General features: G+C 37.9%; 1 protein-coding gene across 5 annotated transcripts in view; it reads left to right on the top strand.

Annotated features, from left to right (window-relative positions):
- The first annotated feature begins 2,331 nt into the window (after positions 1–2,331).
- Positions 2,332–15,365, top strand: part of DHX36 (DEAH-box helicase 36) — a 49,770-nt gene continuing 36,736 nt past the window's right edge. For 3 of the 5 annotated variants that reach the window (XR_014824212.1, XM_021069687.2, XM_084990074.1), the window contains exons 1-5: positions 2,332–2,629; positions 10,078–10,202; positions 10,953–11,184; positions 12,088–12,126; positions 14,588–14,758. Coding sequence is in view for 2 of the 5 variants with exons in the window: in XM_021069687.2 (XP_020925346.1) it covers positions 2,372–2,629; positions 10,078–10,202; positions 10,953–11,184; positions 12,088–12,126; positions 14,588–14,758 (825 nt within the window). In the remaining 3 variants the exon portion in view is untranslated. Of the gene's footprint in view, positions 3,734–10,077; positions 10,203–10,952; positions 11,185–12,087; positions 12,127–14,587; positions 14,759–15,365 lie in introns of all 5 variants that reach the window. The other 2 variants (XM_021069688.2, XM_084990075.1) reach the window with 1 other exon arrangement.

Here is a 15,365-nt window from a genome sequence, read left to right as displayed (position 1 = left end):
CTAAAATAACCAACTGCTTTCTAGACATCTCAATTTGCATGTTTGGAATGTTTCACAGGTGCCTCAAACTCTACAAGAATTAATTAAACACATTAAGTCAATCCTCCCGCAAGCCCTTCAAATCCTCCTCATCCTATATTCACCACAGGATAATGTTATCTTTCCATTTGATCACCTTTCAAATCTTAAACTTGTAAGTCATCTGACCCTTTCCTCTAATTTTCCACATCCAATGAATCATCAAAAAATCTTGACAATTTTTGTCCCCTACTGTCTCTCTACCCCTCCTTTTTTCTCTTTTTAAAGCCACACTTGTGGCATATGGAAGTTTCCTAGCTAGGGGTCGAATTGGAGCTGCAGCTGCAGGCCTATACCACAGTCATGGCAATACCAGATCTGAGCTGCACCTGTGACCTATACCACAGCTTGTGGCAATGCCAGATACTTAACCCACTGGGCAAAGCCAGGGATCAAACCCACAACCTCATAGAGACAATCTTGTGTCCTTAACCTGCTGAGCCATACTGGGAACTCATTATCCCCTCATATCTCTTAATTCCAGTCCTTTCCATATGCCATCTTGCTCTGTCATCCCATTTGGTTTCCCCTATATCATAGCCTATTATTAGTCTCGCTACATCCACACTTACCTCCTCCATTCTTTTCTACTCAAAGCAGTCAAAGTAATCACTGCCCTACTTAAAATGTATTATTGCTCTTTTTCTGGCATGTAAGGTCTTTCATAGTTAGGATCCTTTCTATATCTTTGGCCTTCACCATCAGTCTCTTAAGTTTCAGTGTAGAATTTTCTCTCTCCAACCTTTTCATTATCTTTTCATAAACATTGTTCCTTCTACCTGTAATAATCTCTTTACTCCTCATTAATTTAGCTAAAGTCTACTTATTTCAAAAGTCATCGCTTACCCTCTCATTCTTTAGAAAGAACTAACCAGACACCAAAATTAAATTATTTTTCCTGTAACATCTCATGGCTATTGGAAGGTGGAGGACTCTTCCTTTACCCTCCTGTTTGGTTTTGGGGGAACTGCAAATTAAACTGACAAAAGGCAGATTAGCAAGTCATAAAGTAGATTTAATCACACACCTATGGAAGTTCACAGAAAACCGGGACTCAAGGCCATAGTACTACTTGGGGCTTATATACCATCTCATAGCAAAGGGAAGGAGGGGAAAGTTATTTATGGGAAAACAAATGACTTTAGGAAAGGTAAATGAACCCTTATGAGAACAGATGGAAGATATAATTTTGTTACAAAGTCTTTTCAGATGTGGTGTTGATTTGCAGTCTTCAGTGATAAAAGTCAATCTTCCCTGGTTCCTCTCCCAGAGAAGAGATTTAAAATAATTGAGTTCTTCCGAGTTCTTTTGGGAAGCTCTGCTTTTAGGTAGGTCAGAGATTTCAAGAACTCAAATGTCTCTGCTCAAAGTAATTTTTATTCCACAGCAATGTACTCTGGACTTCCTCACAGCAAACAATACACTTATTTATTTAGCCCTTATCTTTTACTCAAGACTGTAAGCAAATAAAAGCTGATGCTTTATTTGTCTTGTTCAGTGAGTATCACCACAATCTTTAAATCAGTACATGTGTACATAAACTGGGTATCTCCTGCTAAACATCCAAGCTTGTATTGCCCAGTTATTTGATTATTCAAGAATAGCTTGTGCTAGACCCTCAGTTGTGTGGTCAATCAAAAATAGACAGCTTCATACAACACAGGAAACTTCAACTCCTGTTTCATTTGCATTCTCTTAGTGTCCTGCACTAAATTTGGGTAGACAGGCTCATCTTATGCTTCTGGATAAAGTTAGTAACTAATGATAATCCTTTAAAAGAGGCAGGGACATTTTATACTTAACTATATTTGAAACAGGTGCTAGGGTGTTTTCATGACACAGCTACTAGTAAAGAAAAAAAAATGAACTCATTTCCTTTAGGAAACAAAGCATTCTATCCACAGGTTCTTTCACTGTGCCAATCAACATTTACAGAGACCGATTGGAAGCAAACTCGGATTTTACCAGGAAAAGTATGAAAGTAAAACTCAAACCCCATTTCTTCATATGTTGTGCGTAGGGAAAGAAAACCTGCGAGCCTCTTGCTTGCTCTCTCTTCAAAAGTACAAAGATAAACAATTAAGGTCACAAACAATTTCACTTGGGCCAAGCTCGGGACCTACAAGTCCCCGGACCCGTGACGTCACCGGAAACGGCTTCTTGTGACGCTCAATATCCCTCCCTCTCGCGCTGGGCGCCGGAAGCAAAGCGGAAGTGGGCGCTCACTGGCTTCCGGGCCCGGTCGCCATTTCCAGCGGTTGTAGCTTCTCACGGGTTGTAATCCGCTGGGACAATGAGCTATGACTACCATCAGAGCTGGGGCCGCGATGGCGGGCCCCGCGGCTCCAGCGGGGGTTATGGAGGAAGCTATGGAGGAGGCCGTGGAGGAGGCCATGGGGGGAACCGAGGTTCCGGAGGTGGCGGCGGCGGCGGAGGAGGGGGTGGTCGAGGCGGCCGAGGCCGACATCCAGGGCACCTGAAAGGCCGCGAAATCGGCTTGTGGTACGCGAAGAAACAAGGACAGAAAAATAAGGAAGCGGAAAGGCAGGAGGTAATCTGAGACTCGGTAGTGGAGGGGGGTAAGGCAGGACTGATTTTCTTTTCCATCTTGCTGCCCCCTTTCTTTCCTTTTTTTGTATCTTAACTTCGTTTCTAAACTGATGCATGTGCTCTGTGAAATGCAAGTGCTGAAGCGTCCCATAGTGGATATTGTTACAGTTGACGGTGACTCTGTGCATCTCACTTGAAGCAGTTGAGATTTATGTGGGCTCAATGTGTACTTTGCTTAAAAGACGTGAGAACTGGAGATAAAACAAATGTTAAATTCAGGGTCCAGCCGAAATTTACTGGGGTGTTACTGTCATAGTATCTCTTCCTACCATTTCCCGTAGAATAATTAATGCCACTTTCATTTAAATTCCTTGCTTGATGAACTCTAAAATAGCAACTTTATACTTGAGATACAGGTTTGTGCAAAACAAAAACTTTCAACCACTCTTTTGAATGTAGATCCTTCAGAAGAATATTCCAACTTTAATTTTTAGTATTAAAATAAACACAAACCCAAATGTTTTGCTTTTATGTTGGGCTAGAGAGGTTTCTGCTAAAGTAGCTCCTATTTGAGAAGTAAACCTAGGATCCTAGAAGTGGAAGAAATTTCAAGAGATAATTTGACTTGTCTCTTCAGGTTGGTAACTAACTGTCCATTTGATTTGTATCCTGAAGAGGTGTAATAAAGGAAACATTAAAGATCCCAGAGTGGCCTATTCTCTGTTCTGATAGTAATTTTATGTATTTATATAGATATACATATATGATTAAACAAGTTTTCTTAATATAAGCTTTAGAACAGCTTTTTAGTGACTTTAAAAGCATCTTTCATGTTAGATAGAGTGTAATTGAATCACCATTTAGGCTTCTGTTTTAAAATCATCCCATTTCTTTATTTTTCTTTTATCCATGTCATTTTTATTGATTCTTTGAGGATGTATCCATCTTCACATTATCATATTCTCTTAAAAAAACCACCACCAACACCATATTTCTTTGACAACCAAAAATTAACTTATTGAGCAAACCAGTTTTTCAGAAGTTAAGGAAAAGACATCTAAGTCATCTTGAAATTGGAAGAATAATTGAGTGATTAGTATTAAAGGTACGTAATAACTTCTTAACTATCAGATTTTGTTTACTTCTTGTTTCACACAAGGTTTATGCATTTGCTTTGGGGAATCTGAAGAAATATGATATTCAGGGAGGGAAAATAAGAACTAAATAGATGAAACACTAAGTAAATCAGGAAAAATTCTTCATTATTATCTTCATTATTATTTCCATCTGAGGCCATTTATTCATTAGATTGTTATGAAAGAAACTCTTGACTTCCACTTCCTCCCCAACCTTCTCCATTTAGTAAAATTACTACCATTTATTCACTTGCCAAGGCCAAAATGAGATTTTTGATTCTTCTCTCACATTTCGGTAAATCCCTCTTCTGCCTTAATCTTAAATCCAACCACTTATCTCCACAGCAGTTACCATAGATCAAGCCATTGTTTTGTTGTCTATTGTGACCTCCTAACTGGTCTTCTATTTCTGCTCCTTCCCATTAAGTCTGTGTTTTGTAGAGCCTTAGATCATCTCATTCTCTAGCTCACAATTTGAAAGCCAGGTGGCTTCTATCTGTTTAATATATTTCAGTTGCAGCCTAACATATTTGCCAGGAATCTTGGTATTTTGGCTTCAACATATTAGGTTTCCCTGTCTAGTATTTTTCTGAGCCCATGTTCCAATCTGATGTCATTAAAGCTTTTGTGAACAAGCTTTTATTTATTTTTTGTTTTTTGTGCGTTTGTTTTTTGGCTGCACCTGCAGGATATGGAAGTTCCCAGGCCAAAGATGTGGCAACACCGGGTCCTTAACCCGCTGTGCCTGGGTCAGGATCAAAACTGTGCCTCAGCAGCAACCCGTGTCACCACAGCGGGGCCTTCTTTGCTTTTTTATTATAGTTCTCTAATAGTCTCCAGAATGTATCCATTTTTTTCTACTGAATATGATTGTATTTCAGTTAATTGGCTCATCCTGCCTCTTTCTTTGATCACATTCAGCCCTTTGTGATTGCTTCTGAGTCAGAATTTCCATAGGTTTTACTTTTTAGGTAATTCCTGTGTTTACAAAGTGACTGCATTCTAATGATGCACTCTTACTCTTTCAATAAATATTTTTGAGCATCTGATATATTTGAAATAGTATTATAGGCACCATGTAAATAAGCTTACTTACGGAAATTGCAGCATGTTAGGGTTTATGCAGTGGTTAGAATACAGTGTATTACCGTAAAGAAGATGTGGGCAATTACCTAACTCAGATTAGAAAGAGTCTAGAAGATTTCCCAGAGGAAGTAGCCCTTAATCTGAAACTTGAAATAACCCCGTGTATTTGGGATTTGAATGTTTGGAAAGGGATTTTTGGGCAGAGGCAACAGCATATGCCACAATCTAGAGGTCAGGAAGAAAGTCTTCAAGGAACTGAATAACTAGAGCATGGAGAATCATGAAAGGAGGGTAGAGCAAAGGCTTTCACACTTTTGACCACTTCCCACAGAAAGCAATATATTTTAATTTGCAACTTAATACACATATGTGTATATCAGAACAAAAAGTTTCATAAAATAATATTTAATTACCCTGGGACTTTTGTTATTGTTGTTTGTACCTTTCTGCCCTCTTTTTTTTTTTTTTTTTTTTTTTTAATTAGTGCTGGTTATGTTCCTTTAATCTTACAGACAGCAGTGTGAAAGGTCCTGAACTAGAAAATAAGCAGGGTTTGAAATACTTAGCTCTTGCTAAGAGCTCCAGCAAGCTGTGAAAACATTTTAAGCAAAACATGAAATGATTGGATTTGTGTTCTAAGTTCACTCCGGGTAGCAGTAAAAAAGGCAGTTCTGGGACAGAGAGACCAGTAAGTAGCCCTTGGAGTAATTAAGGTGAGAAATGACAGCTGGAATTAGGACATAGCTTAAAGTGATTTAAGAGGTTCACTCAAAATGATTTTATCTGGAGGATAGGGGAAGCAGGTATGAATGGATGGTACTTTAGTGACTGTATAAAGAGCCAGCTTGTTGGAAGGAAGATGATGGACTCAGCTTAAGGACTCTGAGTTTGCTATTATAGAGTATACAAGTGGTGATTTCAAGGAGGTAGAAAGCAGTGTGGACCTGATGCCTAAAGAAATCTAGGCTTCAGGTAAACATTTGACAGTTTGTGGGCCTGTGGATGGTAGTTGGACTACAGAAGTGAATGAGGAGTGGGTGCAGGCCTGAACTCTGTGGATCATTGCTTTTCAAACCTGAATCACCTGGCATCTTATAAAAAAGTACAAATAGGGTGGGTCCAGAGAATCAACTTTCCTTACAGACTTCCAGATAATGTCACTGCTGCTGGTCTGCAGGTCACTCAGGCTGTACAGTGTAGAACAATTTAAGAGGAAGAGAAGCTTGCAGAAGAACCAGGGAAGGATCAGACAGAGGAGAAACATAAGGACATGGATATTGTTTTGTAATCTAGGAGTATGATTTAGAGAGAAAAGAGTATATAAAAAAGAAAGTAATCAATGGTGGCAAACTGCACAGATTTCAAGTAAGGTAAGAGCTCAGGACATCTTGAGTTTAGCAACAGTCATTGGTAACCTCAATGAGAACCCTTTTTGTGGAAGTATAAACCAGATTGTAATGGGGTGGCTAGTGCAGGAGAAAAAAATGGGGCACTTTCAGGCATTTTTGCTGTTAAGAGGAAGAAAAAAAGTGGGTGGGAGACTCTAAGGAATGATTTTTTGGTTCATTTTTAATATTTTAAAAGTAAGGAAATTTGACTATGTTTAAAGTTCATGCACTAGTGGTAAGGAGCCAGTGGAGGGGAAAAGTTTATCAGAGAAGACCATATTATGATGCACTAGTAGTAGGCAGCCTCCAGATCTTGATGACTTATAAAGCAAAAGTTTGTTTCCCATTCATATTTCTTGATGATTGGAGTTCATTAGAGAGTTCACATTATGAGAATGAGGTAGACAGAGCCTCCATCCATTGGGAACATAATTGGTTTTGGTCGCAACAGAGGGAATACAGTAAATTGCCCCTGATTCTTAGAAACTCCTCTTCACATTTCTCTGGTCATGTGGCCATGGGAAATGTATTTCTACCTTATATTGAGAAAGAAACTAGGATATTGTTTTATATTCAGCCTTAAAGACTGCTAGAGAGATGGAGAGGGAAGGAGTGAGCCCTTGGGGAAGGAAAAGGTGGAATTAGTCATGGCTTAAGTGGAGAGATTAACTTAAGCAGGAAAATGGACTCTTCCATTTTACTAGGAAGGAAAAGAGCAAAGGATGGGCTCTGATACACTTGGGTTTGGGTTTGGTGGCAAGCAGTTGAGGACTTAACCTTTGGGTTTTTTTTTTTTTTTTTGTCTTTTTAAAGCCTCCTTTGGATTTTCTTTTTTTTTTTTTTGTCTTTTTAAAGCCGCACCCTCTGCATATGGAGGTTCCCAGGCTAGGGGTCGAATTGGAGCTGTAGCCACAAGCCTACAACCACAGCCACAACAACATAGGATTCGAACCGCATCTGCAACCTACCCCACAGCTCACAGCAACGCTGAATCCTTAACCCACTGAGTGAGACCAGGGATCATGGATGCTAGTCATAATCATTTACACTGAACCACCACAGAACTCCTGGGTTTTCTTTATGAAACACTGTGTGTGAAATGTTGAGGGTGAATGGAAAAATAGTTATGAGTGTGTTACAGAGAATGGAGAAAGTTTCAGAGTTGCAGATACTTAGAAGCTGATGAGATAGACAATTTGCTGGACATCATTGAGGGTCTCCTTTGCCAGGAATTTACAATTAGAAGCAGAAAGAATGTTTGAAGGTGTCCAAAAAGGAGGGAAATAGTAAAAAGATCAAATGCTTAGATAAAACAGCACAAAACATAAAATGTGTATCTGTCTGAGATTCTTCAGGCAGGAGGTGAGGTAAAGTGAAGGATGGTGGAACTGAAAGAAGGTTAGGAGAGAGGCAACCTGCATAGAAAGGCTAGATCCAGGTTTGGAATTTCAGCATTCCTAAATTCACTGCCCACAGCCTCTGGAGCCTCATTGTGTGGAGAACCTTATTAAAAATAATTAACGAAAAAGTGTAAATTATGTTTGTATTAAAAAGTATAAAATTTTTCAGTGGCAGTTTTAGTTTTCAGTCATCCTGCCTTGTAGTTATTCAAAATTCACGTAACAAGGTGAACATGAGAACTTTGTTCTGCTAACAGAGGTAAAAACTTCAAAATGTAAAGCTCTGGTTGAATAAATGCTTTAGTGTGAATGAGTTTTGGTGGGAAAGAAATTACTTTTAAAATTAGTCTTATCTTTGCCTTTTTGAAAGTGAATGGAAGAAACTAGAGTTTCGAGCCCTTGAGGTGTTTGGAATGTGCGTAAAAATTAAGGAAGCTGTGTTTGACTTCTCAGGTCTTCCATCTCAGAAGAGGCTTTAATCAAAGTATTGCTAAGGATTCTAAAATTTCAAGGGCCAAGAAAAAATGTAGAAGTTGATAATTATCTTATGTAGCTACTCAAATCAGTAAATGTTAATATGTGCTGAAGGCATTACAGAATTTAAAGCATAGGACAAAAATGTTCTAATAGTGGTCTTCTGTGTTGGTGGTTCCCAAGACTACCCTCAGGGTCTATGATTCACTAGAAGGAAACACGCATCTCTGAAATGCTGGCGTATTCATAGTGACAGATTTCAACAGCAAATTATTACAGAATAAAGTTGTCAGAAGTCAAAGGTACTGCATAGGGTGGAGTCTGGAGAAACAAGGTGCAAGCTTCCAGTCCTAGTGGAGAAGGCATATCATATACTGTGGAGAAAAGATACATTAATACAATATGGTAACAGTTTTAAAAAGATTTCTATTCAGTACAATTATTAAAAAGCAAAAAATTTAGACTTCATTGTCCTGTCAGTAAATAGGTTTTGCTGCATTTTGTAATTTCCTAATGTTTTCCTATCAGCTAGAGTTTGCCGTATTGGACTTTTTAATCGCATGAGCATAATGATGCTTTTAGCAATAAACATTTTAATAATTTATCAGAAGTCTTTTGGAGACGTCCCAAAAGATTTCATTGCTTTCTTTTGTGTGTGTGTTTTATTTCTTAAAGAGAAACACAAATGTCTTACATGCTCGTTGTAATAAATAGCTTTATCCATTGATTTGATAGACTTCTCTGAAGGGCCTGCCATGTGTCAGAATTATATCTTGAAATACTGCAAAAAAAAAAAAAAAAATAGAACGTGAAAAGTGAATAACCTTTTAAAAATTAATACTAATGAGAACAAGATCCTAGTGCACATATTTTCTGCAACTGGCTTTTTTCATTCAATACTTTGGCTGTCTTTCCTGTCTGTATACTTTAAAGGAAAAAAAATCCACCCTTTTAACTGAGTTTGCTTATAATCCAGTTACTTACAATTTGCTTTATAAAAGAATAGTCTTTAAAAGTTCTTGTTCATGGAGTTCCATTGTGGCTCAGTGGGTTAAGAACCTGACTAGTATCCATGAGGATTCGGGTTTGATCCCTGGCCTTGTTTGGTGGGTTAAAGGATCTGGCTTTGCCACCAGCTGAGGCATACATCACTGATGTGACTCGGATCTGGTGTTGCTGTGGCTGTGGTGTAGGCCGGCAGCTGCTGCTCCAATTCAACCCCTAGCCTGGGAACTTTCCATCTGACCCAGGTGTAGCCCTAAAATGGGAAGGAAAAAAAAAGAGTTTTCTTACTGTGTACAGTGTAACTCATTTTCTTCCATGTCTTCTACACCAAGAAAACAGTGTAACTCAGATTTTCTCTTCCAGTCTTCTACACCAAGAAAACAGTGTGATTTTCTCTGTTGTGTCTTTTTAATTAAATCTCATTGTCTGAGGCAACTGCGTTACCTGGATTATCATTTTAATGAGCACTGATCACTTTATTTATTCCCTCAGCTCAGCCTTCTTACTTCCCCCAATTTATTCCTCCTTTTAGTGTAAGATTTAAATGCTTTTAAAGCTCACTGCAACCAAAATAGTGTGTGCAAGTTTTTAACTTTTGTTTTTACCAGAACATTTGGGTTTTAATAAATTTAATTGTGGGTATCTTGAAATTTAAGGTAGGGGAATGATCATAACAGTATTATTTGAGGGTAGGAAGTTAAGGGAATCAAAGTTTTAGTAAGGGACAAATATGCTTTCTTTGCTAATAATACTAGAACTACTTTTATAGGTATATACTAGAAAAAGGACTAGACAGATAAAAATGTTAATTAGGTCTAGGAAGTTGAATTGGGCTAGAGGGCAATTTGGGGATGATTCAAATTTCTTTTATATGTTTGTGGCATATTACTTTGCCTTTATTTTTTTTTAGTTGTCAAATTATTTTGCACATGCTTTCTCTTTTTCCTTTGCACAAAATAGAGAGCCGTAGTGCATATGGATGAACATCGAGAAGAACAAATTGTTCAGCTGTTACATTCTGTGCAAGCTAAGAGTGATAAAGATTCAGAAGCACAAATATCCTGGTTTGCTCCTGAAGATCACGGGTAAAGCAAAAAAAATAAAAAAATAAGAATGACACTTCTTTCATAGGATTGGGTAGAAAAAAATGATAATAAAAATAACATCTTTGGACTCATCTATAATTGAAATCTGGCCTCAGCGTAATCTTTGTTCTTATGTAGAATGAGCATGTTTGTCGAAAGACTCAAAAATTTCAGTGGCATATTTTTTCCCACAGGAGAGCTTAATGGTAGGAATGGTCTATCTAGTTAAGAGATTTATTGAGTTATTATTTATTGTTCTTCCTACCCATTATCTTTGTGTTTCCAGAATTCTTGGGGGAATGGGTGTGCAAGAATTAAATTGCCTCTGTATTAGGAATGTATAGGAGCTGTATCATTGGGGAAAAATTAGAAGTAAGTTTTTCTAGGATTGTGTAATATAGCATCTCATTTATAGCTCAGAAAGAGTGGCAGGAAGAAAATGAAGTTGTGAAATAAAACTTAGAAAATTAGATAAAGAAAAACATAAGTCACTGCAATGAAAGAATGACTTGTGTGGATTTTTTTATTTTTTTAACTACCACAAAGAATAACTTCTCTAGTAGTATCTATTTGAAGGGCAGAAGAATTTGAATTCATTACAAAAATGAATTTTCAAATTGCTCTACTAAGAGAAGAGAATTAAGCCTTTTGATTTTGGTGATTCTGAAATTTTTAAATGGCACATTGTTTTGATTTAGGGCTTGAGTGGCTCTTAAATCTTTCATCATTTTTAAATTTTTGTCAAAATAGGTACGGTACTGAAACTTCTGCTGAAAACAAACAAAACTCAGTAAAGAAAATCGAGAATCAGGAAAAAAAAATGATAAATCAAGAAAAGAGGCCGTTTAGAATCAGGGACAAATATATTGACCGCGATTCTGAATATCTCTTGCAAGAAAATGAACCGGATGTAACTTTAGACCAACAATTACTGGAGGATTTACAAAAGAAAAAAACTGACCTTCGATATATTGAAATGCAGGTAATGGGAAGCAAGATGGGGGAAATTTTTACTTGTCATCTCTCTCTCTCTTTTTTTTTTTTTTTTTCCTCTCAAGAGCTGTGCCTCTGGGCATATGGAAGTTCCCAGGCCAGGAGTCAAGTTGGAGATGCAGTGGCTGGCTTATGCCACAGCCACAGCAACGCCAGAACCTAGCTGTGTCTGTGACTTACACCACAGCTCATGGCAACGCTGGATCTTTAACCCCTAACCTGCCTAACAAGGTCAGGGATCAAACCTGCATACCCATGTGTAGTAGTTGGGTTCCCAGCCTGCTGAGCCATAGTGGAACTCCTCTTGTCATTTCTTTTGATACTTGATAAAAATGCATTTATGATTTAGAGGTAGCTGCCTGGTATAGATCAGTGAGATTCCTCATCAAGGCATCCTCAGAATTTTTTCCCTCATATAGTACAGAAAAGTAGTGGGAATGGAATTATACCTAAGTAGATTATGGATGTCTATTACAGAGGAGGAATGAGAATCTTAGATTAAGTGACCTATCTTATGGTTACACAGCTAGTAATGGAACAAAGTCTAAAGGTGTGTTTAAGAGCCCGAGTGTTTAATTCCTCTTGGAAATATGCCATATTTTTTCTTTATGTCATAATTTATTTGGCAAACATTATTCCGCTTGCTAGATGCTTGTCATTGTGCTCTGTTTTCCAGACTAATAAAACATTCCGTTTGCAGACTGTAATTTCATTGCTAAGTTCATTAGTTCTTTTTTATAAAAATTTTTTAAGTCTTGATACTTTATATAAGCTCTGAGGTAGTAAAAATACTTTTGGACCCTAGCATATTTATCTATGGTATTTTATTTACTAGGATTATAATTTAATTACATTTATTTTGTGAAGATTAAAAAAATTTTTTTAATTTCAGCATTTCAGGGAAAAGCTGCCTTCCTATGGAATGCAAAAGGTAAAATGAATATACACTATTTAATTTTATTTGCAAAATACTTAAATACATTATATGTCAAGAAGAAATATAAATTAATGAATCTTTCCCTAAAGGATATTCTTTTTGTTGTTGTTGTTTGTCTTTTTAGGGCCCCACCTGCAGCATATGGAGGTTCCCAGGCTAGGGTCGAATTGGAACTGTAGCCGCTGGCCTACACCACAGTAACTCGTGATCTGAGCCACGTCTGCAACCTACACCATAGCAATGCTGGATCCTTAATCCACTGAGCGAGGCCAGGGATCGAACCTGCAACCTCATGGTTCCTAGTCGAATTCGTTTCCACTGCACCACAGCAAAAACTCTACCTAAGGGATATTCTTGGGTGTTCTATTCTTTTGAATTGTTGAAGTACAAAAAAAAGAAAACTAGTTCCGACAGTTTTCCTGACATTTTCTCTTATTTATGTCCATGATTGGAACCTTTAGAGTTTAAAAAATAAAGTTCTCACGTACAAGTTGCTTGGGTAAATCCCCTTGCTCTTAATTTGAGACCAAATATTTTATTTTATTTTGTTTTTTGTCTTTTGTCTTTTGAGGGCTGCAGCTGCGGCACATGGAGGTTCCGAGGTAGGGGTTTAATCAGAGCTGTTTCTGCCTGCCTACTCCACAGCCACAGCAATGCCAGACCTGAGCCGTGTCTGTGACCTACACCACAACTCACAGCAGTGCCAGATCCTTAACCCACTGAGCAAGGCAGGGATCGAACCCGAAACCTCATGGTTCCTAGTCAGATTCGTTTCTGCTGCGCCATGACGGGAACTCCAAGACCAAATGTTTTAATTACAATTGAGGCCCTACTGAAAATACAGTGTCTTAATTTATTATGCTGCTTCGTAAAATCACTCTATATTGAATAATATAGTCTCCTATCCTCTGACCTCTCAATCTTTATTTTGATTTTTCTTTGCTTTCCATAGCACTTACTACCACCACTTACTTACTACTACATCGGTGTGTCTTCCCCTTCTAGCAGTGTATATTATTGAGGATGGAGTCAGTTTTGTTAATTACATACCTTTTGACTTGAAACAGTGCCTGACAGTCTATAGAATGTCAGTAAATATTTGTTGAAAGAATGAATCACATTCTCCTTCTCAGTACTTGGCACTATAATTTTGATGCTCAAACTTGGAATCTGTTCTGATGTATATGTTGTGTTAGAATAGATAAGAAAGTTTTAAATAGTTTTCAGGTTAAATTGTTTTTTAAATAAAAATTACTCATAACAGCCCCCTAAAGTAGTGGGATGGATTTGTTAATACAGTGAATATTAACTTAAAAATACTGATGTTTATCTAAGATTCTTAAGACGGATCTTTCCCAAGTAGGTGGTTTTTCACATACCTAAATATTAGCCATTTGATTTAGGTATTTAAAACTTGACTTTATTTTAATTACTTAAAAGGAAATAGTCTTTTTTTTTTTTTTAATTTTTTTTTTTTTTTTTGTCTTTTTTGTTGTTGTTGTTGTTGTTGCTGCTATTTCTTGGGCCGCTCCCGCGGCATATGGAGGTTCCCAGGCCAGGGGTTGAATCGGAGCTGGAGCCACCGGCCTGCGCCAGAACCACAGCAACGCGGGATCCGAGCCGCGTCTGCAACCTACACCACAGCTCACGGCAACGCCGGATCGTTAACCCACTGAGCAAGGGCAGGGACCGAACCCGCAACCTCATGGTTCCTAGTCGGATTCGTTAACCACTGCGCCACGACGGGAACTCCGGAAATAGTCTTAAATTTTCTTCTTCCTCGTTCTCAAAAACAGTAAATGAAACTTGTCTGCAAATGAAGCCATATTTATGAATTATCGTATAAATTCTTAGTGTTTTCAGTAGTTGATAAGGTATCAGGGGATTCGCCCTTATATATACTCAGTAGCCCCACATGACTTTTTTTTTTTTTTTTCCTGCTTTTTAGGGCTTCACCCGAGGCTCATGGAGGTTCCCAGGTTAGGGGTCCAATTGGAGCTATAGCTGCCGACCTGTGCCAGAGCCACAACAACAAAGCTGAATCTGCAACTTATACCACAGCTAATGGCAACACCATATCTTTAACCCACTGGACAGGGCCAGGGATCCTACCCACAACCCCATGGTTTCTAGCCTGATTCGTTTCCGCTGTGCCACGAGGGAAACTCCATTCTTTTTAACTAATGTTAATTCTTATGCATGGGATTATAAACTCTCTTATTCTTGTCAGTATGTTTAACAGTGCTTTGGCTCTGTTCTTTTTATAATTTAGTGCTTCTTATCTTTTGAACACTGTTAGATCCACATATTTAAACTGTCAGTATTGCCTATAACAGAATTTTAAAGGTATTAATGTGCTTGTTAAAAATAGTTACCTTCAGTTTGGTAAATAGTTTGATAACTCTTTTCAGAGTCAATCTGTGATGTCCTTCACTTATTTTCTTTTTTGAAATAGGAATTGGTAAATATGATCGATAACCATCAGGTCACAGTAATAAGTGGTGAAACTGGTTGTGGAAAAACCACTCAAGTTACTCAGTTCATTTTGGATAACTACATTGAAAGAGGAAAAGGGTCTGCATGCCGAATAGTTTGTACTCAGCCGAGAAGAATTAGTGCCATTTCAGTAAGTAATCTCTCTTTTTTAAGAAATTCCCCGCTTTGTTTTTGATTCTCCTTATGTAATCTTGCTAGAACTTACTGATTTTTGAAGGTTGGGGTGATTCTTAACTAAGACTGAAAGATTGAATGACTTCTATCTTGCTCATCATAGATGTTTAGGAGTTCAAGATAAGTTATAAATCCAGACAATTTTCAGTATAAAACTAAAAGAATGAAAAACTGTTGTTTACAGAATTTATTATTAGCTTCAAATAATCTCCATTACTAGACACTTTATATTTACTCCTTTATTCATCAATGCTGTTTTGAACTCTCTCTGGTTTTTTGGTGTTTTTTTTTGTTTGTCTTGGCCATGGCATGCAGCAGCTTAATATGGGTTCCCAGACCAGGGATTGAACCCCTGGCCACAGTGGTGAAAGTATCAAATCCTGACCACTAGTCCGCCGGGAGACTTCTTGTATTTTTGAGGGGTTTTTTTGTTTCTTTTTGTTGTTTGTCTTTTGGGCCACACCTGCAGCATATGGAAGTTCCCAGGCTGGGGGTCAAATTAGCTTCAGCTGCCAGCCTATGCCACAGTCACAGCAACACCAGATCTGAGACGTCTGCAACCT

Source organism: Sus scrofa, chromosome 13 (assembly GCF_054392235.1).
Source record: "Sus scrofa isolate SSC_HxYL_T2T_F1_AM1 chromosome 13, Sscrofa_HxYL_maternal_Yorkshire_Landrace_v2.0, whole genome shotgun sequence".
In the NCBI taxonomy this organism is placed as follows: domain Eukaryota; kingdom Metazoa; phylum Chordata; class Mammalia; order Artiodactyla; family Suidae; genus Sus; species Sus scrofa.
This window is presented reverse-complemented; position numbering and strand designations above follow the sequence as displayed.